General features: G+C 28.2%; 1 protein-coding gene across 2 annotated transcripts in view; it reads right to left on the reverse strand.

Annotated features, from left to right (window-relative positions):
- Nucleotides 1-7,613, reverse strand: part of LOC129962591 (serine/threonine-protein phosphatase 2B catalytic subunit 2-like) — a 32,488-nt gene extending 24,875 nt beyond the window's left edge. The window contains exons 1-2 of one of the 2 annotated variants that reach the window (XM_056076394.1): nucleotides 7,109-7,613; nucleotides 1,190-1,393 (exon numbers count right to left, since the gene is read on the reverse strand). In XM_056076394.1, coding sequence (XP_055932369.1) covers nucleotides 1,190-1,393; nucleotides 7,109-7,157 — 253 coding nt within the window. In that variant the 5' untranslated portion in view covers nucleotides 7,158-7,613. The remainder of the gene's footprint in view (nucleotides 1-1,189; nucleotides 1,394-7,108) is intronic. The other variant, XM_056076395.1, reaches the window with a different exon arrangement.
- Between the last annotated feature and the right edge of the window lie 7,027 nt (nucleotides 7,614-14,640).

The raw sequence follows: 14,640 nt of genomic DNA on the forward strand, positions 1-14,640 counted from the left end.
AACAAATTTCTTGTATTCTTATTCATTAACAAGCATAAAAGCTAAACTAGTTTCTATTAAAATATTTCACTTGCAAAATAACAAAAAATTATACATTCCATAGTAATTATTTTTGAGAAAGTAATTCAATGGAAATTCCTTGGAATATATAGTTAAAATATTATTTCATTTCATTTTCTATGCTATTATTCATATTTTCATTCCTAAATCAATTAATTATCTGTTAAAATTATTATTTTTAACTTTGATATGTCTATTTTTAGCATTTCAAATTTCATAGACAAAAATATAATTAATTTACTTATGTTATTAACAGTTTATCGGTTAATATATTATGTCTAGGAGCAAGAGTATATTACTTATATAAATGAACAGAACCTGATGATCTAACCTTGATAAGAGTGAAAAATCATGCAATCTGAAATTATCTTTAACTAATCAAGGTATAAATCCCAATTAAGTTTATTTTTAATAAATTTAGTAATACAGGCATTACAGTGTCAGAAAGAAAGCATGATTTGTTTCAATACAGACTTTATGAAAAATAGCTATATGTTAATGTAACAGAATAAAAATGAGTGATCGCTATTAAAGACAGAATAAAGTTATGACTGAGTTTTTAAATGAAAAATAAAATCATTGTTTCAGATTAATGTCTTCTTTTTTAACATATAATAATAATTTTTGGCATTTTTAAATAATTATTGATGAACCACCAAATGTTTCTCTGGTTACAATCACTTTTAGCTTAACAAATGTTTTATACACATAAATTGTAAATAATTTTAAACAATTATTTTTTATACAAAAAAAATTTCAAAAGATGCTCACAACAAATACATCAACAAATTATATGATGAATAAGAATTTACTTTCAATTATAATATAAGAAATAAACTATTAAATATTTTCAATCTTCTTACTTATTTAGCTTTACTTATTACTGTATTTATTATACTTATATATTTCTTATGCTTTATTTACTTATTTAAATTCTTTCAAAATTACTTAACTAATTTTGAAAAAGATTTAGTACTTTTCAAACTATTTTAACAAAAACCTCAAGTAAAAATGTCTTTAAAAACATTATTTCCAGATCTACTGATGGTAAGCAACAAATTACACATGAGCATATCATGAAAGAAAAGTTTTACAACTAACTACATGAAGGTTAATTATATTAACTTACCAGTAACAGGTGCTTCAATATCTATCATTGTTTTTTCTTGTCGTAAAAGGGCTGCTCCATCATTAATAATTTTGAGCGCTGCAGCCTCTTCTATACGTCCTTCTAATACAAAGTGTTGTTTTAGGACATCTGTGCGAGGTTTTTGGGTTTTAGGGTCAAAAACTTCAGCTGATGTAAGTTTATGACTAGGAGGGAATGGAACACCTAGATTTAAATAAAAAAAAATAAAAAAAATCAGAATTGATAATTGACCAAGCAAAAAATTAAAATAAGCACAAATGGAATCAAACTCCATTATATGTAAAGATAAAATTAAAATGTCAAATTCCATTTTTGCTAATAGTTAAAAGGAACCCAAAAGCTGAGTTATTTACTTTCAAGTTTTAAAAATAATATAAAAAATGTAGAAGTATTTTAAGAAACATTTATACAGACTGTTCCTTATGTAATTTTAATTTTACTACAAAAGACATTTAGAATTTTAAAGAATTGCAAAATTATAGTAGCACGCAAAATATTGATTTTAAATATCTGTTACAAGCTTGCTGTATTTAATATAATACTTTCTAGAGTATGTAAGAAAATTTAAAATATTGCTTTTAAAAATAATTTTATGCAAGAAAATATTGTATAATATACTACAAAAATTTAATAATTAATCAAAAGAACATTTTAAAAACTATAATACTTAATAGGTAAAAACTCATTAGCAAGTTCATATATTAGTTTCAAAATTAATAACATGCTAAAATTTATAAACCGCAAGACTAAATTTCAATTCTGACAAATCTTTGTTCTGAATGTGAAATAAGATAGAACAAATCTGAAATATTATAATAATCAGATGATTTTTAAAACAGGTTGTTTTTCTTACTACATAATTTGACTTTAAAATAATAAAGCTCAATCTTGATTAACTAAAATACATTTTAAACTGAAATGCAGAATTAAATTATTTATATTAAATGATTAATACATCAAGGAATAAACTGAGGCCTAATAATAAATCTTAACATTAACATAATAAATAACATTAATTCTAATGAGCAATATAAACATATTACTCAAATACTCAAGAAAATATTATAAAAACTAAATACAATCTGTTTATAGTCAATTTTAATTTATGTATTTCTCTATATTATAAAACAGGAAAATTCAGTGTAAATAACAAAAGAGATAAAACTCTAGAAATTTAGAAATTCTGATATGCATTTCTAAATTTGTTACTTTATATCAAAGAATGACGATTAAAACATAACGGACCAAAGTTTTCCCAATGACTGACAAATAAATTTACAAATTCATAAAATTAACTAACTGATTTGTAGATTTAAATCTTCTAACAAATACATTCAAATTAATTAAGATTTAAATCCAAAATTACACAGTATTCCATACCCCAAAAATTAATTTTAATGCTAAGCCATTCGCATTCCCTCAAAAAAATCAATGTGCCTATGATTACAAGAAAATATATGACACATTTTCAGTGGAACTGATAAGCAAATCTGGATCTAAAATACTATTGAACTACTGTCAAATTTATCATATATAAATTTTCAAATTCCTATTGACTTCCAAGAATAAATAAAGAAACAGAAGAAAAAAATCAAAACAGACAAATAAAAAAAATGCAAATATAAACACATTCTAGGAAATTAATCATTTTCTGAAATAGAATTTTCGAATAAAACAAAGAATTATACACCTAATTCAGTGATATTGACAGTTGAGGGGAGGGATGGAAAATTGCCAAAACATTGAAAAGCTTCTACCCAAGCACATCCACATAGCATTTTACTCAAAATCATAAGCAAAATTTAGTTCCACTCAAAGGTAATTATATCATTTTAATAATCAATGATTTAAAAATAATCAATATATATATACATCAATTTTTTTGAAAAATCAATTTATTTTTAAATTTTTGCCTTGCAAGTTTTCTTGGACTGCCCATCTTCTCTCTATACAATTATTCTCTTTTCCCATTACCTTTTATTTAAATGCTTTAAATTTGTTTCATTAAACTTTGATATTCAAAATTGACAAAAACTATAGTATTATGGGCAGCAAAAAAAAAAAAAAATCTTATTTGGAGCAAATAATGCCATTCATGATGCAGTTGCTTAACTTTTACAACAAAATGTATTAAAAGACAAAATCTGTCAGCTAAATCTAATATACGATCAACTCCCAAACAGCTGTAATAAAATTGTAAGGGATCATAAAAGAAAAATGCCAATCATGATACGAACACTTTGCCACAAAAGGAAAAATAAAATATTTGTAAGAAACAAGAGGATTCCTTACAATCATCAGATTTTATTATTCTGGCTGGGTGCAGAGTACCCTGGATAAAAAGTTTGTTCATTGAGTAAGCCTTTTGAGCAACATTTGCTTCTCTTTAAGATCATTAGATATCAGAATAATTAATTTGATTGTTTGGAAGCAGCAATTTTGACACGTTTCCAAACATGATGTTGAAACTATATTATATACTAGTATTTCTACCGCAAGCACTTCACCTATTAACAGCCATTCAAAGATTTCTTTGAACAGAATTTTACAAGAATTGCTAAAGAGTATTTGAAGTCATGGATTGTCATTCCATTTCCAGTATTAAAATGCTGAGATATTATTTAAATTATTACTTTGCAAATAATAGATGACAAAATTCAGATTTCAAGTCTACAAGAAATCGTAGTAATAACAATGTTTTGAAAAATTAATCATATTTTAAGTTCATAAATATATTTTATGAGATTGCCTTAATTTTTTAAGATTGAGACACATGTATCATATTATAAATAAAATGAATCATATGCTTTATAGACTAAATCTGCATAATCCACAATAATTCCATGGGACTATCTTAAATATATAAAAGGAATATTTATTTATTTATTTTTTCATTATATATTTATATTGCTTAAATTTATTTATACATTAAGCATTTAAAAATATTTTATCCAGGATTTTTTTAGTAAAAAAATCTGATAAAATAAAAAAAAATCAGCAACTAATTCATTAAATTCAAAGAGAAGCCAATCATAAATCAATAAATTGAATTATAAATTTAAAAATTATAAATATTTTCTATTTGTTAAAAAATTATGAATATAATAAAACCAGATTCGGAAGATTCTTAGAACATAGAATTTACTACAAAATTCTTAAATTATGATACATTTTATATCGCTTTTTAATGAAAGATCAATCATTATATATTAATGAATGTAGTATAAGTTCGATATATTTCTAAATTAATTTCAGTTAGATAAAATTTCAAAAAGAATAGCACTAAAAATATATATTACAAGGTAACTAATAAGGAAATTTCAATCTAGAATGTGTAAACCAATTTCAATAACAAGCAGTAAAGTCATGCCTTGAATAAGTCAATACAGAAAGTTGAAATTTTTTGAAAAAAATTATTTATTTATATTAACCAAATGTTGAAGTTACAAAATGAGCTACAAAGTACCTGCAATTTTAGTTGCCATTCGCTTATAAAACCATCACTAAACCAAAATTTCCCCTCAAACATATATGATTTTCTAGATTCTTGCAAAGAATTAGCAACACGAACCACTTCAAATGAGTTATTTTTAACAAATTAGATTTTAGGAACAATTGTTTTTTGACACTCTTAAATGAAGCTGTCCAATTCTTAATTCTGCATATTATGAAGTATATTTTTTAGTCAATATTTGATATGTTCAAAATATTATTATTATATACAATATATTTAAAACTATTTAGCCAACAAAATAATTAGTGATAATTAAAAAATACCTTTTTTTGAATTATTAGAGACTCAGAAATAATATAAATCTATAAATATTCATAAATTATAAATGTTAAAAATTATAAAAAGCTAAATATTTCACAGTACAAATAAAAAATAAAATTATATAGAAAAACAAAAAAAAAATCACAAAAAATATCAGAATGTCACATGACTTAGAAAGTTGTATTTAAAAAAGTACAAGAAAAATCCAACTTTTGTAGGCTAAAAAGCAATTTATGAAATGAACAGCACAGAAAATTATAGACTTGAAAATACAAAAGGAAACTAATGATATTATATGATTTGACTCAAATGGGAAAAGTTGATGAACATTTATAAGCAATTACCTGGATGTTCAAAGAAAATAAATACTTTTTCAGAATTATTAAATTAAGTATATTCAATATACCTGCCAAACTAAAAGCAGATATATTCTCAGAATTATTAAATATTATTTAATATACCAGCAAAACCAAAAATAAATATATTCATTCTTATTATAAATAAAGAAATTTTTTCATGTGAAGAGAACGGCATTTTTCTGCGAATTTTTCTCATATTAATGCACTTTTTACAAAAATCTTTAACTAAATAAAGAGGACACATGTACTGAAGTACTGATTACAAGTGTATAATAACAGGTCTTCCACAAGTCAAGTGAAAAATTTTTTTAACATATTGAAATGGGATGTGGAAAAAAATTAAAGCATGACCATAGAAAAGGCTTAAAATTAAATATTATACTAAATGCTTCTCAAAGAATAAAAATTTAAGGCCAAAAACAAAATATATTACACGAACTTAAAAGGATAAAATACGGATCAATATCAGAAAAAAGTAATAGAATACTTAAAAAGTTTTAATTAAAAAAAATTATCTTCAAAGAAATCCAAATTTGTTTATATTTCTTATAACTTATGTTAACATTCTAATATATCTGAAAATTCTCTACAGAATTTTAAATCCAAAGTGACATGTTTTAATATATTTTTTAATCACATCCATTTTATTTCTTCAATTTATATATTGTCAAATATGGACTGAAAAATCAGCTGGTAAAATTATTAATTTTTTTTAACTATCTACATGCAATATTGCACTGTATACAATACTGATCAGTTAATAAAAATAAATTATTCAAATTTTTTTTATATTTTTATAAGAGCATTTATGCTTCAAAATACATATGCGAGCTATATAATTACAGCATACAACTTATTACATCCTTCCTAATGTCAACTTATATCCTGCATTTCCCATAAAACAATAAATAAATTTGCTTTTGGAATTCAATGCATTACACAAAATAATTAAAATACAAAGAATAAAAAATAAAGACAAAAAATAAAACTGATAAAAGCAATTAATTTTTGAAAATTCTCCACTAATATTGGAGGCCAATGAATGCATATTGCAAGAAACAAATACCACTATATAAAAATGTCATGTTTCATTTGTATTTCTGTATAACACATTTTATCTCAGTAGCAAATTCAAATTTTAATCAGGTAATCTTAGAAATCACATTCACCATAAATGAAATGGGACAAAATTAGTTTTAAAAATATTTTTATTAAGTTCGAAAATTACAAAGAAAAAACAATTGAAAAAAATTCATAAAAATAATGTAAAATAAAATAAAATTCCATTTTAAAATCTTGAATAAAACTGGTACAAAATGAAAATCTGAGTTATAAGGTGTCCACCCAAATTCAGAAAAGTCAGCTGATCTATAAACACATGGCCGGGAATGTACAGAAAAAAATATATGTAACCAACCACTACACTTAATAAAACTCAATTAATGCGCAGTCACCATGTCGAGAAACAAAAATGCACAAGGCTCTAAATAATTATTTGCGCAGAATTTCATCTCCAAATTATTGACCTAATTCCGAGAAATGCATGTTAAATGAGCGATTGCGATCGTCAAGGCCAGTAATACCCTCCTACGGTAGCATGGGAAATGCAGTTCACAGGGAGGATTTCGAATATTTTGAAACATAAGTATGATACAAAAATACAATCTAAAATGCGAAAAAGTGTAAAAACGATGAATATAAGCATTAAAAAATATTATGTTCGATCATACTTCAAACTAAGCCTAAGACAGAAAGCATACTTACTTTTCACTACACGATCCGATGAGTTGTATTTTGTACTGTTCGCCGACATATTAAAGCTATCCTTTTTCTTTTCACGTTACTAAAGACATAAACAACACTTAGTGCTTACCACAACCACAAAGATGTAATCCTATACCGCTAAGGGTACCACAAACGTCGTAAACAACAAATTTCTTCTTGCATTTCTCCAATGCGCATAATTATTCGCGCAAGCAATCTAATCCAATCTCAGACCATCTCCGTACGCGGAGGGCCAAAACATTGTTGTAGAAGAAATTGTATTCCAACCACGCCTCCAAACAACTAAAGTTTCCTTACTGAGTTAAACGTCCTTACACATGTCCGATACCAGCCCGATCGGTTTAATTTGTGGAGATTTGATAAGTAACGCAATGTATATTAAATATGACAACCAACTGACATAACACTACAAATGCAGTGATGCCAGTTTGTTTTTAAAACAACCCAACTCAAAAGCAGCGAAAGGTCAATTTGATCGCTCCAATATTCATGCCGCTGATTTGCACCAAATCCGTGATTCAGAAATATATATTTTTTAAATTCTAAACAGGAAATAATAACTTGATTTGCTGGTTTCAACCAGCTGTAACCGAACAATTTTCAAGTTAAGAGAAAATCAGACTTCCGTGCTTTTTTGAGAGCACCATCTAGTGATACACTTCGAAACTGAAACTAAAGATTCTTAGGGCTATAGCATTAAATAAAAATCAGTCAATTCTGCAAAATAATTGTTTAGTTGACATCGAGCAGCAATCAAATTAATAGAAGTATTCTAAACTATTTTAAAATTAATCTACATTTCAGTCTGGAACTTTATTTGGTAAAAAATGAAAAAATCACGTTTATTAAGGATTGCGTAACTATGAGACCGATGCCCATTCACTGCATTCCAATAAACAAATGATTTCTGGAAGGAAAAAAAAAAGAAAGAAAGAGTTTCTTTCAGAAAATAAATTACCTTATGATGAATCTGAATCAAATTAATAATTTAGACAGAAGTAACAAGATAGCCGAATCTGATAATGTATAACGCAATCGTGTAGTTGTTCAAAAACGGAATGTTTTAAGTATAGATCCAAAAGGTTTTAAAAGTTCAATTCTTTTTTTAAGTTGATTTCATTTTAATAAATAAAAGCATTTTTCTTCTATATTTATAATAAACAAATTCCTAATATTTCTCAATCTGTTCAAACGAGTAAATTTTCACCATCATTGTTATGAAGTTGTAATGAGTGGTTCTTATCTTTCTTCTTAAAAGTGAAAAAGATATAAAAAAAATATAAAAATTGTAATAAAATTTTAAAAAATTCATGTAGAATGAAAATCTAAAACGAATACAAGCAGATGAAATGCACATATTTTCGTGAACAGCGAAAATACAGTTGAATTAATATTAATTTATAGGTTTCCTATTGCCAGCAGGATGCACTAGAATTGTAGATGCCTAATGCTACAGAAAATATGAAATAATAAGAAAAATATTACTGATAATAAAGAACTTTTGAAACGTTGATAAAACCTTTTTAGATAGCGATAGTCTATGTTGTCATGAATCAAAATTAAAAGTAAGCAGTCCAAATAAATTTAAGCTCTGAACTTTTGTATGATTTAGAAATCCAATCAACAATCCTTGCTGATATAATATGGACAAATGAGGCATGTTTTTGCCTAATTAGGAGTACAATAGGCAGAAAGTTTAATATAGATTAAAATATCTGTGTTTATTATAAGGCTATATAAAATTCTAAATGTATTGTCTTAGTTAGAAATTAAATACTGAAGTCGTTTAATGTCTGATGCGGAGTTTTCGATACTGATGGTCTATATTTTTGCTTAAGTTTGATTTGTCGCAGTAAGAAGGATAAGTTTATTATCGGATATGTAACTGCAATATTCTTCTGCCTGCTTTAACTGCACACAGGGCTGGATTAAGCGATAAACATTGCCTAGAGACTTACGTCTTTAAGGGCCTCCGAGCCCTCGAGATATTTTTAGAGGTGTCTTAAAAGTTATTTAATTTTGTGACATTAATTTAATCATAAAAGCAATGCAATCGAGCTTATTTAAATTAAAATCAAGTTTTATTCAAATTTCGAAACATTGTTGCAATATTTTTCTTAATTACCACTTGAATTTTTTTTTAAATCCTGTTGCTTTATATTTATAAAACAATTTGCTGGTTTAGGATTTTTAAAAATCTTTGATCCTATTATTAAATAATATTTAAAGCATGGTAAAAAAAATCAGTCTTTTTTTTAATTCTTCAGTTCAATTACTTACTATCAAATTTCAACTACGCATTTTTTTATATATGATATATTGCACCAACTCTTAGAAAGTGATTGAAGTGTTTTACTGACTTATTTTGTCAAAATTAGAGATAAATAAGAAATTAAAATAAAAACGGTAAAAAAAAAATGCATATGAAAATTTGAAGGGAAAAGGGATTCCGAATAGTTTAAACTTAATCGGGTCCTAGCACACAGTAAATCGCGATTAAACTAACGCATGCTTTGTGTATTCTAATCAAGGTATTAAAGCTTAGGGTCTTGTTTTCTTTATCTTGCAACATTTTTAGCACAAAAGTTCAATTTCAGAATTTCATCGCTAAGTGGTGATGTAAATTGTTTCACAGTATAGCTCGAAACACCTTTTGTATGACTATTAAAGATGTTGCGAACAGTGTGTGAAGGAATGCGTTCCCAAATCCTCATATTTTTCCCGAGACGGTATTCTGTTTATTAGCCAGCAATATTTGAAGGAATAATTGAACGTAAAAGATCATAATGTTAAAAAAAAAAAAAAAAAAAAAAAAAAAAAAAAAGTAGACAAGTCGATATGTCTCTCGCATTTGCTTGAAACAATTTTGTTATAAAAAAAATGTGTTGACTTGACAAAGTCTGAAAAGTATTTATTATGCGGAAAAAACGTCGATTCTGTTTCATATTGATCAAAAATGACATCTTAATCATAGATTCAAAATTATGTTATACTTATGCAAATGAACATACAGTTCACATTACTGTTTTAAATACATATTGTTACGAAATTTCCGGGGGTTCGTTTGGATAGTGAAAGTTATATGGTGTGGAGAACGCTCAATCACCAGGCGACAGTAGAAAATAAAACAACGACGTTTATTTACACGAAGACACACAGGACAGCACAAAGACGAACAACTATATACAGCACAGAAGACGATTATCTTCAGCCGAGACGTGCAGCATACAACAGTATACACAGCAGCTCTACTCCGTCGCTGCTCCGCTAGTCCCTGGAAGACGAGTTCTTCACCGTCGCATCTGACTACTCTTCGACTCCACTGATCCACGACTCAATTCACCGTCTGTTCACAACTACGACGACTCCACTGGTCCACGACCACTCTTCTCTGTCGCTTCCGACTACTCAATTTACCACTGGTTCATCACTGCCCAGGTTGTTGTAGGGGGAGTTGTAGCTCATTGGGGCCGCAGGCCCCACCATCTGCAAATCTAGCATTATTGGGACTTAGCGCAAATGAAACTATCCTGTTAGGTTAACGTGTGCACCATTTAATTTAACTATTAGGGGATTTGTGTACAGTCACTGTTTTTGATGTGAGAAAAAAAAAAAAAGAAAGAAAGAAAAGAGAAAATCAGTAGGTACGTGGGGGGAGGAGTTTACTTTAGATTGTAGCCCAGAGACGTGCCAAAGAAATAGGCAGTTAAGCAGTCTTGAGACTGTTGAAAACAGTCATTGAATTGAAGAATAGAGCCACTTTATCAACATCGCTGTGAGCATTTCGAAGTTATGTGCAAAGTTTCATGATGTCGTGACCACCAAACAGCCTTCGAAATTCACTCAAAATGTATTTAATGCTTTCCAGCTCAGTAATGTTTTGCACAGGGAAGTGGACTTCTGCTTGCACATTATTTACGTAATCTGTTTTTGACATTTTTTCAAGGGGGGGGGGTAATTCGACTTGATAGGGTTCTTTATTTACAATGTTTGCGTAGCTAATGTTGGGGTTGACCATTTTATATTTATTTGTTATATTATTGCAAGGGGATTTAGGAAATTTTTCGCAGCCTCTGTAGGATGTAGAATGACCCTTTCCACAATTAATGCAGGTAAGTTTTTCCGGGGGTGACTCACACTGATCCTTATTGTGTTTCTTGCCGCACTTAATGCAACGCGGTTTCATGTGACATGCGGCTGCGCTGTGATGCCAGTAGTTACAATTAAAGCAGTGTATTGTGCCGGTTTTCCTGATAAACTTTTCAACTTTAATTTTTAGGTAGAGTAGTGATGTCAGTTTCCAGATTTGTTTATTTGCTTCCACATTTGGGAGAGTTACTTGGAAAAGAGGGAGGGGATCTTTGGTCCTGAATCTGGTTAGTTGCGACACTTTCTCAATTTTGAAGTTACAATCTGACTCAAGCGCATCCTTGATAGTTTGTGTTGGCATATTATGAGGTAGTCCTCTAATCACAACTTTGATGGGACGGTTTGCTCTAGGGGTGATTATGAAGTAGTCAATATTATTATTTTTTAGAAATTTAGTTAGCTTTCTGTGCTCTTCCTCTTCGTTAACGTAAAGTTTTATGTAGGGTCCACTTAATTTGCTTTCAATAGTGAAACACTTTTCGTTGATAAATTTCAATTCCTCCAGGAATTTGTCTGTTCTTTTAAGCATAATGGGGGGGGGGGTCTCAGTGGTTTAGGTATAATTTCAATATCCGCTTCATCAGTTTCTAGATTATCAAGATTTTGGTATGAGTTTTCACTAATGACTCATTATCATTGTCTATCAAAGTGGTTTTGGCAGTGAGCCTCTTCGGTGGAAATTTAAATCCATCATTATTATCAGCATCAGTTTTTAAAGATTTAGCTCCTGGTAATTTAACTTTTAGATTTTTAACATTTTCATTTTCAGTAGGGGTTCTAGCTCTCTTATTTTTTGCCTTATCAGTTACTTTTTTATCCTTATTGGTTGAGTTTGGGGGGGAATGGTACACACAGTTAACAACAAAACAAGTTCCAAGTGCACTCACCCTTTTGTAGAGACTTTCAAGCCGTTCTTAATTTTCCTTCTCTATGATGGCTCACCACTGCCCAGCAGCTGCGGGTGCTTCCTTTTATAGGTCTCAGGAGGCGGGGCTAGAAGCCTCTCAACCAATCAGGAACGTTCGAGGCGTATCTCCGTTCCTACTGGACGAATCGGGAAAATTCTTGATGTTTCGGGTATAATCTATTTTGGCTCCAAAGTCGCCAAAGTCGTCACCAAGTCGCCAAATGGTCGCCAAGTTTGTCGCCAAGATCTGGGACCTCTTATGGAACCAGCTATGCTGGGAAGCCGCCTCACAGATTCGTAACAATATCAATTATTCTCTAGATTAGGTATACGTCAAATTACATAATGTGATTAAGTGGCAAAGAATGAAAGCCTTAAAGGCAAACAATTTAATGGAAAAAATTTGTGCAGAAATGTGTAATTTTGAGATATGTAAATCTGTATAGAAATTTGAAAAAACATGCCTACTTCAAAAAACATATCCGAAATTTTTTAATATAATATAAGAAATATATATGTCCTTTTAAACCGATGATTTTTTTCTAAATGTATATGCACCATTTAATGAATCGATATAAAAAAAATCGGACGAATTTTTGGTTTCTTAAACTTTATTTCGAAAATCAAAAGTAATCAAGTTATACAGATTTAATACAATTACGAGCATAAGGAAAATTTTAATCCTAGAACTAATGGGGGGGGGGAATCGAACAGTAACTTAAAAGGGTTACTGATGTTCTGGACTCCAATCTCGGAAGGCATCCTAATAAGAAGAGGTCATATAGTGGACACCCTTCCTTTCAAAGACACTGCGCTCTCTTATCGAGACAAAAATATTTTGAGGAAAAGAAGATGATCAGACAATTTTTCTTCTTATTGGCAATTTTTCAGTATATCGCCAGACATTTCGAGATTAATGTGTTCACATATATACCTGAGTCCTAGACGTGGTTAAACAGAAACATTTCAGTACAATTCGACAAAAAAGGATTCAGACACTTTTTATTTCTCGCAATTTATAAAAAATTAAACTTAAAGAGGAAATATCTGCATATTTGGATGAACGTCCCCTTTGAAAATACATAAATTGCATTCGCATAAAGGATCATCTAAATATTTACATCTTCAAAATCTTCAAATTTTGCAATTTTATCTCCTAATATTTTGTCTTTTAACTCATTCTGTATAATGAGAAATCCTTAGCAAAGAAATTTTAGACCGTTCGATTCAAAGTAAGTGGAGATATACGAGAAAAAAGATTTAAGAAATCTTTCAACATATGCAAACGTATCAAATAAATCATCAATGTTAATAAATCATCATTATCAATGCTTTCCTTTATTTAAATGTTCATTTCAATCATTATTACGGCAACTTTGTTCACAGAAAAATGTTTATTATTATTATTATAGTTTAACATTAATAGCAATGAAATAAGACTAAATAAGCATTCAAAAAATCCATGCCTTCATTTGTATATATAATTGCAAATAAGTAATAGGTAAATAATATTTTTAACTGCAATTATTTAAAATAATCATAAATTTTGAATAAGTTTTGCGATTATTATAAATAAAACAAGCTTAAATTAAAAAAAAATTTTGAAACAGTTCTATTACAAAAATAAGTTGCTTATTTTCTGAAATATTCCTTTATAATTAAAATACAAAAAAAAAAAAAAAAAAAAAAAACATTTTGCTGTTGATTTGAATGTTCAAGCTTCCACCAAATAGTACTTTAAATTATTTAAGATTTTTTTTTTATATTTAACAACTTTTTACCAGAAAGAAAATAATTGGACAAACGTTATAAGGCTTTTTTTTTTTTTCAATATGGCATTTTGTGAAAATTTAGAGGCACAGCATTATCAGAACGCAAGGAGCAGCTTTTTTATTTAATTCAATAAGGTTTTATTAGTTCATATATTTCTAGCTATATAAAGTAAATACTTGATACAGAGTTTTGCTGATGTACTTTTTTCATTAATTAAAGGTTTTACGACTGTATACTCCTCCCATCAATCTCAAATGAAGCGTTACTTGAAATGTAATCAGAGTAAAATCTATTACATGCATCAATTTTTTTCTAGCATCTTAGTATTTATTTAAAAAAAAAAAAACTATTTTCATTTAAAGCAATGTTGAAAGAAATGCTTGGTTTTCCTTCTCTTCTATTTTTTTTATCCCTGCCAAGTAATCGTTGTGCAAAAATAGGATGCTCCCTACAGTTATTGCTGCATATCTTAATAACTATTGAGGGAAATACTTAAAATTTCGAATATTGATCTCCTTTGATTGTCATCAAAATTTTTATAAATTTCGTTTGAAAAATGTTTAAACTATAAATTTAAAAAAATTGGCTAAAAATATATTTTTATATTTTTAAAAAGATTGGTCTTTATTTTCTTATTGAGTATTTTAATGCGCAATAAGAATTATTTTCAAATTCCTCGCAT

This window comes from Argiope bruennichi, chromosome 3, assembly GCF_947563725.1.
Source record: "Argiope bruennichi chromosome 3, qqArgBrue1.1, whole genome shotgun sequence".
Taxonomy (NCBI): Eukaryota; Metazoa; Arthropoda; class Arachnida; order Araneae; family Araneidae; genus Argiope; species Argiope bruennichi.